The sequence below is a fragment of the Pogona vitticeps genome, chromosome 6, assembly GCF_051106095.1.
Source record: "Pogona vitticeps strain Pit_001003342236 chromosome 6, PviZW2.1, whole genome shotgun sequence".
In the NCBI taxonomy this organism is placed as follows: domain Eukaryota; kingdom Metazoa; phylum Chordata; class Lepidosauria; order Squamata; family Agamidae; genus Pogona; species Pogona vitticeps.
The window spans coordinates 3,739,731-3,752,821 of NC_135788.1; the positions used below are offsets into that span (position 1 = coordinate 3,739,731).

At 45.4% G+C, this 13,091-nt stretch overlaps 1 protein-coding gene across 1 annotated transcript in view; it reads left to right on the plus strand.

The window, feature by feature from the left end:
- Nucleotides 1–13,091, plus strand: part of OBSCN (obscurin, cytoskeletal calmodulin and titin-interacting RhoGEF) — a 184,528-nt gene that overhangs the window by 107,573 nt on the left and 63,864 nt on the right. The window contains exons 60-68 of the mRNA XM_078378257.1: nucleotides 242–508; nucleotides 1,725–3,059; nucleotides 3,911–4,189; nucleotides 5,197–5,275; nucleotides 6,086–6,210; nucleotides 9,505–9,702; nucleotides 10,624–10,656; nucleotides 10,810–10,908; nucleotides 11,341–11,562. Of these exons, the coding sequence (XP_078234383.1) occupies nucleotides 242–508; nucleotides 1,725–3,059; nucleotides 3,911–4,189; nucleotides 5,197–5,275; nucleotides 6,086–6,210; nucleotides 9,505–9,702; nucleotides 10,624–10,656; nucleotides 10,810–10,908; nucleotides 11,341–11,562 (2,637 nt within the window). The remainder of the gene's footprint in view (nucleotides 1–241; nucleotides 509–1,724; nucleotides 3,060–3,910; nucleotides 4,190–5,196; nucleotides 5,276–6,085; nucleotides 6,211–9,504; nucleotides 9,703–10,623; nucleotides 10,657–10,809; nucleotides 10,909–11,340; nucleotides 11,563–13,091) is intronic.

Genomic DNA, 13,091 nt, shown 5'->3' on the forward strand with positions numbered 1-13,091 from the left:
CGCTATACAGGCAGCGAAAATGGCCACCATATGGAGGATCTTTGCTGGATGGTGAGTTTTTACCCCATTGGAACGCATTGAACGGTTTTCAATGCATTTCAATGGGGTTTTTAATTTCGCTTTACAATGTTTTCGCTTAACGGCGATTTTCCTGGAATGGATTATCATTGTTAAGTGAGGCACCACTGTAATATTATGATAAGCAATCAATCCCTTGTTTTTCTGGTATATCCAATTCCAGAGCCCATTGCCGTAACCCGACCTCTGGTGAGCAAGTCGGCTGCGGAAGGAGAGAAAGCTCGCTTAGAGTGTGAATTATCCAGCGGAGGTTCAGAGGTGGTTTGGCTGAAGGGGAAAGAACCGGTGTGTCCTGGAGGAAGATATGAAATTATCTCAGATGGCAAAACACAGGCACTCGTCATTCATGGGTTGAAAGCTGAAGATCAAGGGTCCTACACCTGCATGGCTTCTCCTGATGTCAAAACATCCGCCAATCTGTCCGTTGAAGGTACATGTGCATTTCTGTGCCATTTCCCTCTGCCTTTGTCCTCTTCGCACATTAAAGATAGAGTTAGAAAACTGATTTGAAGCGATTTGACTGCACAAGTACTTTTTCATTCTTTTCTTTCCCTCTTTAAAAAACAACACCACGTGTGCAAAATAGCCAAATAAGAGAGCCACTCAGTTAGAGATCGCTTTGTGAATGGGAAGGTACCAGAATGGCAGGTAATCTGCCGTTATGTGGCGAAGGATGTTTCATATCCAAAAGGCTTAAATGCATTAAGAAGGGTGTATGTTTAGTGAAGTATCTAAACCCGTGAGAACTTGAAAAACAAAATCAAAACCGACCCAAACCTACAGGCTTCTAGTCCTCATGCTTATGGAAAAGTGTCTTCAAGAATATCTGCCATGGGTCTGTTGGAGGGTCCAGAGAGAGGTTCTGGGTCCATTCGCAACTTCCTGTTCTTCCGGATCCTGTACACATGCACCCTCACTGAAGTGCTTATCTCCTGGAGCTCAAACAATGAAGTGAGAATATAGGCTTATGTACTGTGTTCTTTTTTCATGCCTGATTTACCATGGCCTTTGTATTAAAGGAATAAAACCACACTGGCTGATTGAGCCAAACATTTCTGCAAATAATAAACCCAATCTGCTTAAAATGCAAAATATCGGGAAGGAAACATCTATTCTCCAGGACACTATGTTTGATTATTTGATTGCCTATTTATTCGTAAGTACGGACAGCAGTTAAACAAATAAACTGCTTCATGGCTTGTTGCTGTTATGAGTGCGCATTGCCCATGAAACAAGAGTTTTAGAATATCTACCTTGATTCCCCTAAAATAAGACATAACCTGAAAATAACCCCTAGTATGATTTTGCAGGATGCTCATAATATAAGCCCTACCCAAAAAATAAGCCCCAGTTAAGTGAAACCCGCCCTCCACCACTGTACAGGAACTAGAAGATGACATGACTGTATTTGAATAAACGTAGATTGTTGTGCATGAAAAAAATAAAACACTCCCTGAAAATAAGCCCTAATGCATTTTTGGAGCAAAAAATTGATATAACACACTGTCTTATTTTCAGGGAAACAGGGTACTGTACTCCATTTGCTAGGCACTGTTTCCTCTATATATCTTCTGTTTGGAAGATGGCATCATTCATCTTGATGGAATTGTGACATTTGACCTCTTTGTTTCTCTTCGTTTCCACAGTGCCCGTGTTAAAAGCGGCTGTTGAAGAAGCCCCAAAGGCTAAAGAAGTGGAGGAAGCGGGCGATGAGCCGTCCCAGCCGAGCTTGCCCCCTGAAGCCGCTCAAGAGGGGGACCTCCATCTTCTGTGGGAAGCCCTCGCCAAGAAGCGGAGAATGAGCCGGGAACCCACCCTGGATTCCATCAGTGAAATTCCAGAAGAGGACGATAAACTCCAGAAACGGAAGAAAGAGGAAGCGGAGACCATCCAGTACTACTCAGAGGAATACTCCACCTGCGATGAGTCGGCTAAAGCGGGAGAGGCAGATTTCTCTTTCACCAGTTCCGACGATGAATCCAGAGCCGGGACTCCTTCCTTAATTTCCTACCTTAAAAAGGCGGGCTCGTCCACAATTAGCGGCAAAGTCCAGACCTTCTCGACGGAGAAAATCTACGCGCAGTGGGAGAAGACCAGCGTGGAGCCTTCTCCTCCGGCCCAACCAGGAGAGCCACAGATAACAGCAGAGCTGGACGACCCCTCCATGGCTCAGGCCGCGGTCAAAATCCAGGCTGCCTTCAAAGGCTACAAAGTGAGGAAGGAGATCAAGCAGCAAGAAGCCCCCGTGTTTACGGAGACCTTCAAGGACTTCTCCGGTGTTCCGGGAGGCAACCTGCATCTCGAAGCCGTGGCCCAAAGCAAGACGGACATGACCGTCCGTTGGCTGAAAGACGGCGACGAGATTTCGGATGGACGCCACTATCACATAGACAATTACAGTGACGGGACCTGTTCTTTGATCATCACCGGCCTGGAGCTTAATGACGCGGGCAAGTACACCTGTGAGGCATCCAATAAATTTGGCAAGGTCTCCCACAGCGCCAGGGTGATTGTGGGCCCTCCGCCTCAACCCCCCGCGCGCAAGCACAAGCCCGCCAAAAATCTTCCCGACAGCGAAAGTGAGAGTTCATCGGGGAGTGACTTGGACGACGCCTTCCGTAAAGCCGGGAGGCGGCTTCACAAGCTGTTCAAATCTAAAATCTCCACCAAGATCTCGGATGTAGAAGAGGAGCTTTTCGTCAGCGCTGACGAGGGAGAGATCGAGGTGGTGGACCACCAGACCTACCGGGAAGACGAGAGGTACATCTATATCAAGTTCGAAATGATGTCCGAGGCCAAAACAGCCGCCAGCCGGTTTCGAGAGATGTTCGCGGCGATGGGTATCCCGGTGGAGATTGACATCTTAGACCAAGGGCCCAAGAAGATAGAGCTGCGTATCGGGAAAGCCACACCACCTGCTCCGGGGCAACTGCGGACGGTGGTGAAACGGCCACCGCCTCCTTTGTTGACCTCTGACACCGGTAAGTCAAGAAGACAAGCCTTTTATCAGAAACCCGGAGGGGGGAGGGGCGACATTTAGATTCTGTGGATGGATTCGCTTTCTTGTCCTCAGTCAGATATGGAGTCCCAAAGGAGAGGGAATCAGTGATTCCAGTCTACAATGCTAATAATATCAGGTGACACCTTAAAAGATGGAGTTTTGGGGAAGAACAAAATTAAAATAGATTTTTTGAAACCTATAGTTTCTTTTTCACATTTGTATTTTGCACATTATCCAGCAAAGTAAGGGAAATATGCTTTGTGTGGTCCGGTGATTTTTATCGACAGACTTAGCTCCACATCTGGAAACACAGTGAACAATATGCTGGATTCTATTTCTCTCTCTCTCTCTCTCTCTCTCTCTCTCTCTCTGTGTGTGTGTGTGTATGTGTGACATGAAACAGTTGCTTAAGACGATGCTGGAGTAGCAAAGGTTCAAAATCCACATAAAATAAAATCATCCATTATTTTCTTCTGGATTTTGGTGGGGCTATCGAATGATGAACAACGGTTTAAAGTTGTATTTCAGAACAGCGATGGTTAGTTATGGGTCTTTTGTTATTGTTAAATTGTGTATTGCAGTTTATAAAATTAAGTCAAATTATTTGCAAGATTCTGCTCCAACAGTAACAGAAAAAATGAAGAAGAACAAGGGAAGATAAACACAAAAGTAGAACAAATCATTACTCCATTTGTGTGGGGATAATGAAGTTAATACAGAGATTCCTTTCATACTTTTCAAAAAAAAACCAGTCATGTCTCAAAAACAGGATCTGCAACCATATAAAGAGTTTGTTGTTGGGATTAATTGCAAATATGAAAACAATTCCAGCTCCTGTCTTCATCACTGAACTTCAAAACCAAGAGGTGCAGGACGGCTATCCGGTCAGCTTTGATTGCGTTGTGATTGGCAAGCCAACGCCTACCGTTCGGTGGTTCAAGGACGGGAGAGCCATCGAAGAGGACGATCACTACATGATCAACGAGGACCAAGAAGGCTGCCACCAGTTGATCATTACGGCCGTCAACCCTCTTGACATGGGCGTGTACCGTTGCCTGGCGGAAAACAGCATGGGGGTCTCTTCCACAAAAGCCGAGCTGAGAGTGGATTGTGAGTTGTGGGGAGGAGGTGGGGCCATGGGAAAGAGTAATGTTCAAAAGGGAAGGATAACAAGGATGTGGGTAAAATGGGCTCAAGCTAGAGGAAGCCAGATTTAGGCTGACTATCAGGAAAAACTTCCTAACTGTTAGAGCAGTACGACAACGTAACTATTGGCCTCGAGAGGTGGTGAGCGCTCCAATGCTGGACGCATTTAAGAGAAAATCGGACAGCCCTGTGTCAGATCTGCTTTGATTTGGATTCCAGCTTTGAGTAGGAGGTTGGACTTGATGGCCTTAGAGGCCCCATTCCAACTCCATTATGCTTTGATTCTATGTTTCTGTGACCCCCAGATACTTAGATGTCCTGGAATGTTTTGAGACAGAGCCACTTTTCCAGTGGAAACACAAGCCAGAAGTGACTCCGTCACCATTATTTTTTTACTTCAGGTAAAGGTAAAGGTTCCCCATGACATTGAGTCCAGTCGTGTCCAACTCTAGGGCGCGGTGCTCATCCTCGTTTCCAAGCCGTAGAGCCAGCGTTTTGTCCATAGACAGTTTCCGTGGTCGTGCAACTAGCGCGACTAGACACGGAACGCCGTGACCTTCCCACCGAGGTGGTCCCTATTTATCTACTTGCATTTTTACATGCTTTCGAACGGCTAGGTTGGCGGGAGCTGGGACAAGCAACGGGAGCTCCCTCCGTCGCGTGGATTTGATCTTACGATGGCTGGTCTTCCGACCTTGCAGCCCAGAGGTTTCTGCGCCACCATGTCCCTGTATCTTTTTACTTTACAATTTGTTTATTTTTATTTAGTGTATTTAAAATGTTTTGACCCCCACCTTTCTCCAGCAGTGAGGAGAGGAGGCCTCTTGCTTCTGAGACCCTCCAGGAAAGAGTGGGCAGTGGCATTGACAGCGACCCACCCTCTCGTTCTCCCAAATGTCTAGATGAGAACCACAGCAGCTCACAACACGTGGATTTCTTTCTTTCTTTTTCCTTTCTTTCTCATCCTTTAGTGACCAGTACGGATTATGATACGGCAGCAGATGCAACTGAAACTTCTTCTTACTACAGCGCCAAAGGCTATTTGTCCAGGTAAAAATGCTCACAATGTTCTGGAAAGGATTTCTGTTTTCGTATTTCATCCTCACCGATCCTAATGAAACAATGTCAAAAGTTTTCTCTTCCTTGTTGAGGTTATGAGCGTTTCGGTTGCATTTTTCACATTTTTTTAATTTTATTTTGTGGAAAATACATCTTCCGTTTTCCAGAAAAGTTTTAAATTTTATGCAAAATGCCGCTTTGTATGTTATGTGCAAACCCAAATATTTTGCACAAAAATGCAAGGATTTCCCCCCAAAATACTTCTGTATTAATGTACAAAATGCTAGTGCATTTTTGTACAAATTACAGTATTTGTGCAAAATCCCCCTCCCTTTTTTTTTTCTTTTTTAACCAGTGCTGCTGTGGGGGAGAAAAAGCCCCAAACCTCTGGTCTTTTCAGGTTCATGCAAGAATGAAAAATTTTGCAACTGTTTTCAGTAGGGTAATTTCAATGTGTCACATGCCCCTTTTTTATTTGAGGATGAGGAAATTTGCAGGTATTCGTTACATCCACCACAAACCACTGGTTTGGTGGTTCATGCCAATTCTTCTCTTGGCTGAACAGGTGTTTGGTGCTTCTAAGCCCTGCCTCCTCTGGTGGGCGCCCACTCAGGGGCAGCGACTGGAGGAGGCGAGGCAGGGAAGCTGGGGCCTCTGGCAGGGCTTTGACGCATCGAACAGCAATTCGTACCAATCTCTAATGGCATCCTTCGTGTTTTGTATATCACTTCAATATGTGCTTGGCCATAAAGGCCTTGGGCTGCATGTCAAAAGTTACCTTCCCCCCCCCTTGTCAACCAGCCGAGAACAAGAAGGAGCAGAATCCATGACGGAGGAGGAACAGCTGCCCCAGGTCCTGGACGAACTCCACGACATTCAGGTAGTCTCAGGAGCAGCCTTTGCCAAGTTCCACCTCAAGGTTAAAGGTAATGAAAACCCCAGCTTCTGCAGTGTGCTTGGTGTGTCAGCTTTTATGTATTTACTTACTTTGTTTGCTTTATTTCTATTCTGCCTTTCTCCCAAGCAAGAGAATCAAGTTGGTGTAGAACAGCCAAAAGATCAATATACACCCTGGATAAAGCCATTCATATTAAAATACGATGAAACCTAAACATCATTCGTTAAAACCCATTTAACATCATTCGTTAAAGCAAATTAAAATAAATTTGAAACACCTGATAAAAGATGCACGGCATCCTCTTAAAAAAGGCAATCCTGCCAGTATATCCAGAGATCCAAGGCCAGCTTAAAAAGGAAGAGTTTGACCAGCCAGCAGAAGGATGGTTAGGAGGAGGCCCAGTGAGCAAAGAATCCCAGACGAATTTGGCAAGATTTGTTATTATTTATTTATCTAAAATATTTATAAAAACACACGCACCTCCTCAAGAAGACCCCAAGCCGTTTACAATATTGAAACAAACAATATTAAAAATTTAAATTGAAAAAGCAACAACAACAGCCCCATTTCCCAGAGTCCTCTCTTAGACAAGACCTTCAGTTTTGCAAATTGTTGTATACAAGTTGTGACCACATAGTCTTCAACTTGTAAAACTGACATGGCTCTTTCTCAAGCGAAGGTGAAGACTTTTCTCTTTGGGCAAGGTTTCCCTGAGTGACTGGTTGCCTGAGAGGGGTTTTTAAATGGATTCTTGTGCCCTGTTGCTTTTAACTGTGTATTTGGTATTGATTTTGCTTGCCATTTTTGTGTGGTATTTGTTTGATATTTTTTTTAAAAAATGGTATACTTACTCTTTTTGCTTTTAAACAACAAGCTGCCTTGGTTCTTTTTGAAGGAGAAAGATGGTGAAGGAAGGAAGGAAGGAAGGAAGGAAGGAAGGAAGGAAGGAAGGAAGGAAGGAAGGAAGGAAGGAAGGAAGGAAGGAAGGAAGGAAGAGCAGATGATGGATGGATGGGTGGAAGGAAAAAAGGAAGCTGAGTTTCTGACACATCATAAGCTGTAGTCACACTGCCAATAAGAACTTTACTTAAATATCATTTAAATCTATTTAGATTTTATTGTTCATGCGATGCAAAGGTGAAATCAATTTATATGGGCTGCAAAAAGAGGTTTTTCAGCTGGCCAATAGGGGCTTTTAAAAATACTTCACTCCTAAATTGATTCAATTCAATGCACTTTTGTGAAAATGACTCATTTGCAGCAGTGTAGATGCCAAACCAGTTTAAATCACCAGAAACATGTCAGTTTCCATTCCGTGCAGGAGAATGAGGTCACCAGTTTAAATGCCACGTGATTTGAACCTGATTTTTTAAAAAACCTGGACAGAAATGGATTCAAATTGCCAAAGTGACCACAGGCATAGTTCACCTTTATTCAGGAGGGGTGTTCAGTGGTAGATCCCCATTTTCGATCAAACATTCCATACTTTTATATTTACAATGCATCATGATCACATGGTATATATCTCTCTGAATGAGCATTCCAATATGTTTTAATGTTGCTGATTCGTCTTCTTCAATTTGAATCGTAATGGCTGGCTACTCTGTGTTGCTGATTTATTTTCTCTCTTGGCTTATCAGACACTGCAGCCCCTTAACTTTATTTTTTTAAAAAAAATTACTGTATTTTTCGCTCCATAAGACGCACCTCTCCATAAGACGCACCAAATTTTTAGGCGAAGAAAACAGGAAAAAAAATAATCTGTTTTCTTCTCCTAAAAATTGGTGAACCTTATGGAGAGGTCCATCTTATGGAACACACCCTAGGACCCTTTGGAGGCTCACCCTGCCCCCCCGGGGGTCAGAGGGGGCGAAATTGCCACCTTCTGGGACTCTTCTGAAGCTTCCCAAGCCTCAAAAGAGTCCCAGAAGGTGGCGATTTCACCCCCGCTGGCCCCGTGGGGGTGGGGGGAGCGTCGTAAGGGTCCTGGAAGGCTCATCCGAACCCTTGTGACGCTCCCCCCCCATGGGCCGGCGGGGACGAAATTGCTGCCTTCACTCCATAAGACGCACGGACTTTCCCACCCACATTTGGGGGGGAGTGCATCTTATGGAGCAAAAAATACGGTAAACAGTACATTGATATGTCAGGTACTGTTTCATGATGAGTGAAACACGGCACGTCTGGAAGCAATGCATTGTGCTCAGTAGATCAGGCACAGCCTGCCCAGAGCAGCAATTCAGATTGTGCTTAAAAATCATTTATTTACCAACATATCAAAACTCTGCATACATTTAAAAAAATTATATGGGCAGCCACGTGGCACTAATGGTGGCCACCTTCAACAGTGACATTACTTTGAAAAAGTATTGATAGGATTGTACATACATGCGATACCATTGAGGAATAATTCAAAATGCCACTGGAACAAAAAATAACAGAAGCCTCTGGTCAAGCAGGATATAATCCCCAGTTACAACATTGGCCGGGAAAATGATTCGATAATGGCTGTAGATCATGTGATCCGAAATTCAAGCTATGATCTAACTGGGACATAAGTAGAGGATATTTCCGTCGCGTGATCATGCCCTTTGGTGGAGGTGGTTGTTTAGTCGTTTAGTCATGTCCGACTCTTCGTGACCCCATGGACCAGAGCACGCCAGGCCCTCCTGTCTTCCACGGCCTCCCGGAGTTTGGTCAGATTCATATTGGTGGCTTCGATGGCCCTGTCCAACCATCTCGTCCTCTGTCGTCCCCTTCTCCTCTTGCCTTCACACTTTCCCAACATCAGGGTCTTTTCCAGGGAGTCTTCTCTTCTCATGAGATGGCCAAAGTATTGGAGGCTCAGCTTCAGGATCTGTCCTTACAGGGAGCACTCAGGGTTTATTTCCTTCAGAACGGATAGGTTTGTTCTCCTTGCAGTCCAGGGGGCTCTCAAGAGCCTCCTCCAGCGCAACAATTCAGAAGCAGCAATTCTTTGGCGGTCAGCCTTCTTTATGGTCCAGCTCTCACTTCCATACATCACTACAGGAAGAACCAGAGCTTTGACTATTCAGACTCGTCGGCAAGATGATGTCTCTGCTTTTTAAAATGCTGTCTAGTTTTGCCATCACTTTCCTCAGAAGAAGCAGGCGTCTTTTAATTTCGTGGCTGCTGTCACCATCTGCAGTGATCATGGAGCCCAAGAAAATAAAATCTATTGGTGGTAGCACAGGCCTAATTATAGTATTGAATGGAAAGTGCTCGAGTTTGTCTGCTCGCATTATACTTTAATTAAACCTTGTCTCTCTAATTTCTCTCTGTGGTCCCCCCCCCCGCACAGGTTACCCAGAACCTCGGCTCTACTGGTTCAAAGACGGGCAGCCCGTGCATGTGTCTGATCGTGTCTTAAAAATAGACAAGAGAGAATTCCATGCTCTTGAAATCCTCAATGTCACAAAGGAAGACGCCGGAGAATACTCTGTATTTATAAGCAACTCTGCTGGTTCTGCCTACTCGGGAGCCCGATTGATCGTCAAAGGTCAGCAAGTGTGACCCTGAGGTGATGGTTTGTGGTGTGTCTGTGTCTAGGTTAGGTTGCTCTCAACAACCATAACAAAGGTTGGAGACCAAGGTTTCCTGATGTCCATGAGCTTGATTTTAAGGAGAGCTGCCCTGAATATTGCATTTTCCCCTTTCTCAGATAGAGGCTAATAGGGTGGTTTAGAAATTGTGTCCTGTTTTAACACATATGCTTGCCATATTAAAATACTATTGAGTACTTATTTTGCCCTTGGTAGTGACTTATTTCTTATACAGTGGTGCCTCGCATAACGAGCGCACCGTTTAACAACGAATCCGCATAGCAATCTATTTTTTTAGATAGCTAATGCAATCGCATTGCGATGTTTTAATGGGTAAAACATCGCATTGTGATGATTGGTAAGTGTTTCGCTTACCGATCTTCGCATTGCGATGTTTTTTGAACAGCTGATCGGCGGTTCCAAAATGGCCGCCAAGTGCCCAAAATGGCCACCGCAACCATTTTCGCGCCCTGCCCTCACTTACCGAGGGCGCAAAAATGGTGGCGCTATGGAGGAACTTTGCATGAACGGTGAGTTTGGGCCCCATAGGAACGCATTAAACGAAGTTTAATGCGTTCCTATGGCTTTTTTCCATTCCGTTTAGCGATGTTTCCTCATATCGACGATTAATCCGGAACGGATTAACGTCGCTATGCGGGGCACCACTGTATTTTCCTATCCTTAACTCTTGTTGGTTTCTTGGTAATGATGTAGGCTCAGAATTAAGAAGTAATTAGCCCCATGCAGACGTATTGGCTCATAGCGGGAAGAAAGAGTGCTGCTATATGAATCATGCTTGATGTTTGCATGTTCTCCGTGGTTCACAAAAAATTTAAAGCTCTCCTTTCAGGGTGGTAACTCTTCTTTCTACTCTGCAGGGACTGGTGAAGAACAGGAAATTCCAAGAAAAGGTGAGCTAAGATGCGAAAATGATGAAAACACAAACCCCTTCGTGCTCCGGGGTGTCCCTGAGTTTATTCTAAACTAACATATTCATAGCCTTAACCTTTCCATTGACTGAATGTTTAGAATGTTTAATAATTCAACGTTTTGATCATTTCCAGAGGTTCATGAACAGCTGGTGCCGCCGAGATTCCTGGAAAGATTTACCAACAAAAAAGTGAGGAAAGGGGCAAGCATTACCCTCTCCGTGAAAGTTGAAGGTAAAAACCAATTTTCAGGCCATCGCTACACAACCTCCTCCCCAGTTTTTGAGCTGTTGAATCCTGTGTAGCTGGTGGAGCCAAAGGCTTGTGTTAATGCCATTTTTTTACTGAATTTATTTATTTATTTATTTGATTTGATTTGTACCCCACCCATCTGGTCTATAAGACCACTCTAGGTGGCTTTATATGCTTTGTTTCTCAAGCGATTCAAGGACAGGAGCTTTGAGGAGCTTAAAGTCCAAAGCCTGAAAACAGGAAGAGAAAGGAGGGAAAGAGGGATGGAAACAGGCCGCCATGTTTGAGCCATGTTTGACGTTTACCTCAGCGGCAATCCCAGGTTAAGTCAAGGGTGCTAAACGGCTGCGGAGAGATGACCCAGCAGCCCTGGATCGTTGTTGTACTCCTCCACCCCCCTTTTTTTCCCTTTAGGAAGTCCGCCACCCTCAGTGACGTGGCTGAAGGAGGAATCCCATGGGGAAGACATCCTCTGGATCAAGTCAGACACCCCGGGTTATAAACTCGCCAGTTCGAACATGCATCACAGCCTCATCTTACTGGACGTGAAGAAAGGATACAGCGGGAACTACACCTGCATTGCTTCCAATGAAGCGGGCCAGTCCATCTGCAGCGCGTCCTTAGAAGTCATGGACGGTGAGTTCTGCACTGCCGCCATCTTGGAATATTGATTGACTTATTTATTAAACTTGTCTACACAGCACCGATGGGCGGTAAACACGCCTCTGTGCAGTTTACATCCAAAATGAAAGGAACATAGCATACAACGAAATAAATCTTGAATAAGAGGCTAGATACTAACACCACAAGCAAGGCAGCCTGAAACTAATATCTGGAAACCAACTGATGGCAAATGGGCGACATTGTGGTCATCAGTCAGTGAAACATTAAGAGAGGATGCTTGTAAAGGATTGTTTGAAGCATCCTCTTGAAAATGGTCCTGCCACTTATGTGTGTTGGCTGCTTTGTAAAACAACAGCTGTGTCCGCTCTGACCACTGGGTTTTTCCGTAGGCACCACCGTAGAACCCTTAGCTATGGAGAATGACTTGGGTATGAGATGCTTCAAGCCTCATATTTGCCCCCAAAGTACTACTTTAATCACAATAAAATTGTGTGCCGTCAAGTCGATTCTGATTTATGGAGACCCTTTTCAGGGTTCCCGAGATAGAGAGGACTCAGAAGTGGTTGACCGTCTTCCCTAATCCTGGGGCCGTCCTGGGATTGTGCAGCTGGCCTGAGGCCACCCAGGCTGGCTCTTCTGTGGGAGGCCCAGTGGGGAATCAAACCCCCAACCCTGGTGCTCTAATTCACCGAGCTATCCAGCCAGGGATGACTTTACAGAGTATGAATTTATGAAGAAGACAGAGAACATGGAAATAGAGAAGCAGAATGAGTTCAACGGGCTGCTTTTTTGGCAGACTGCAAGCACTCCCTGGACCGCAGGATGAATGGCTTGACTGTCGCAGGGCGCTGGAGCCTAGATCTCTGGGTTCGTTTAACGGAAATGCTGATGTGCCGGTTCTAGGCATGCGCGTTTGAAACAGAAATGCATTTCCAGACGAAGGGGGTGAGGGAGGTGTGACAAAAGCAAAGCTGGCCCCTAGGATTTAGTGAAATGAAGAAACGGGGGGCAATGGAAGGACCCCCAGAGGGAGACCCTTAAAAGCAACTGCCATGGAGTCCCACATGATGCGCTCTGTGCGGTGGCATGCACTCCCTCCCCCATGTTAACACAAGGAAGAGTTGTGGGGGTTTGGATGGCGTGAAGGATGGGGGTGACATAGAAGCAGGAGCCCGCACTGGCTCTTCTAGGGGGGCCGAGCATGAACACCTCACCGGGAGATGGCCCTGTGGCCTTGCCCGTTTAAAGGATGGATTTCAGAGCCTGGGTGGTCACAGAATAGGTGGCGCTGAGCCAAATCAAAGCCTTTGCTACGCTCCACATCCAATGTCTACAACCTCTCTTGCCCTAACTTCATGAAGTTGTCGAAGGATGGGAAATCTGTTCCAGCGCAAAATCCTCTTTCTGAGATCCTATTACCTATTTGTTGCTGTTTGTTTAGTCGTTAAGTCGTGTCTGACTCTTTGTGACCCCACGGACCAGAGCAGGCCAGGCCCTCCTGGCTTCCACGGCCTCCCAGAGTTGGGTCAAATTCATGTTGG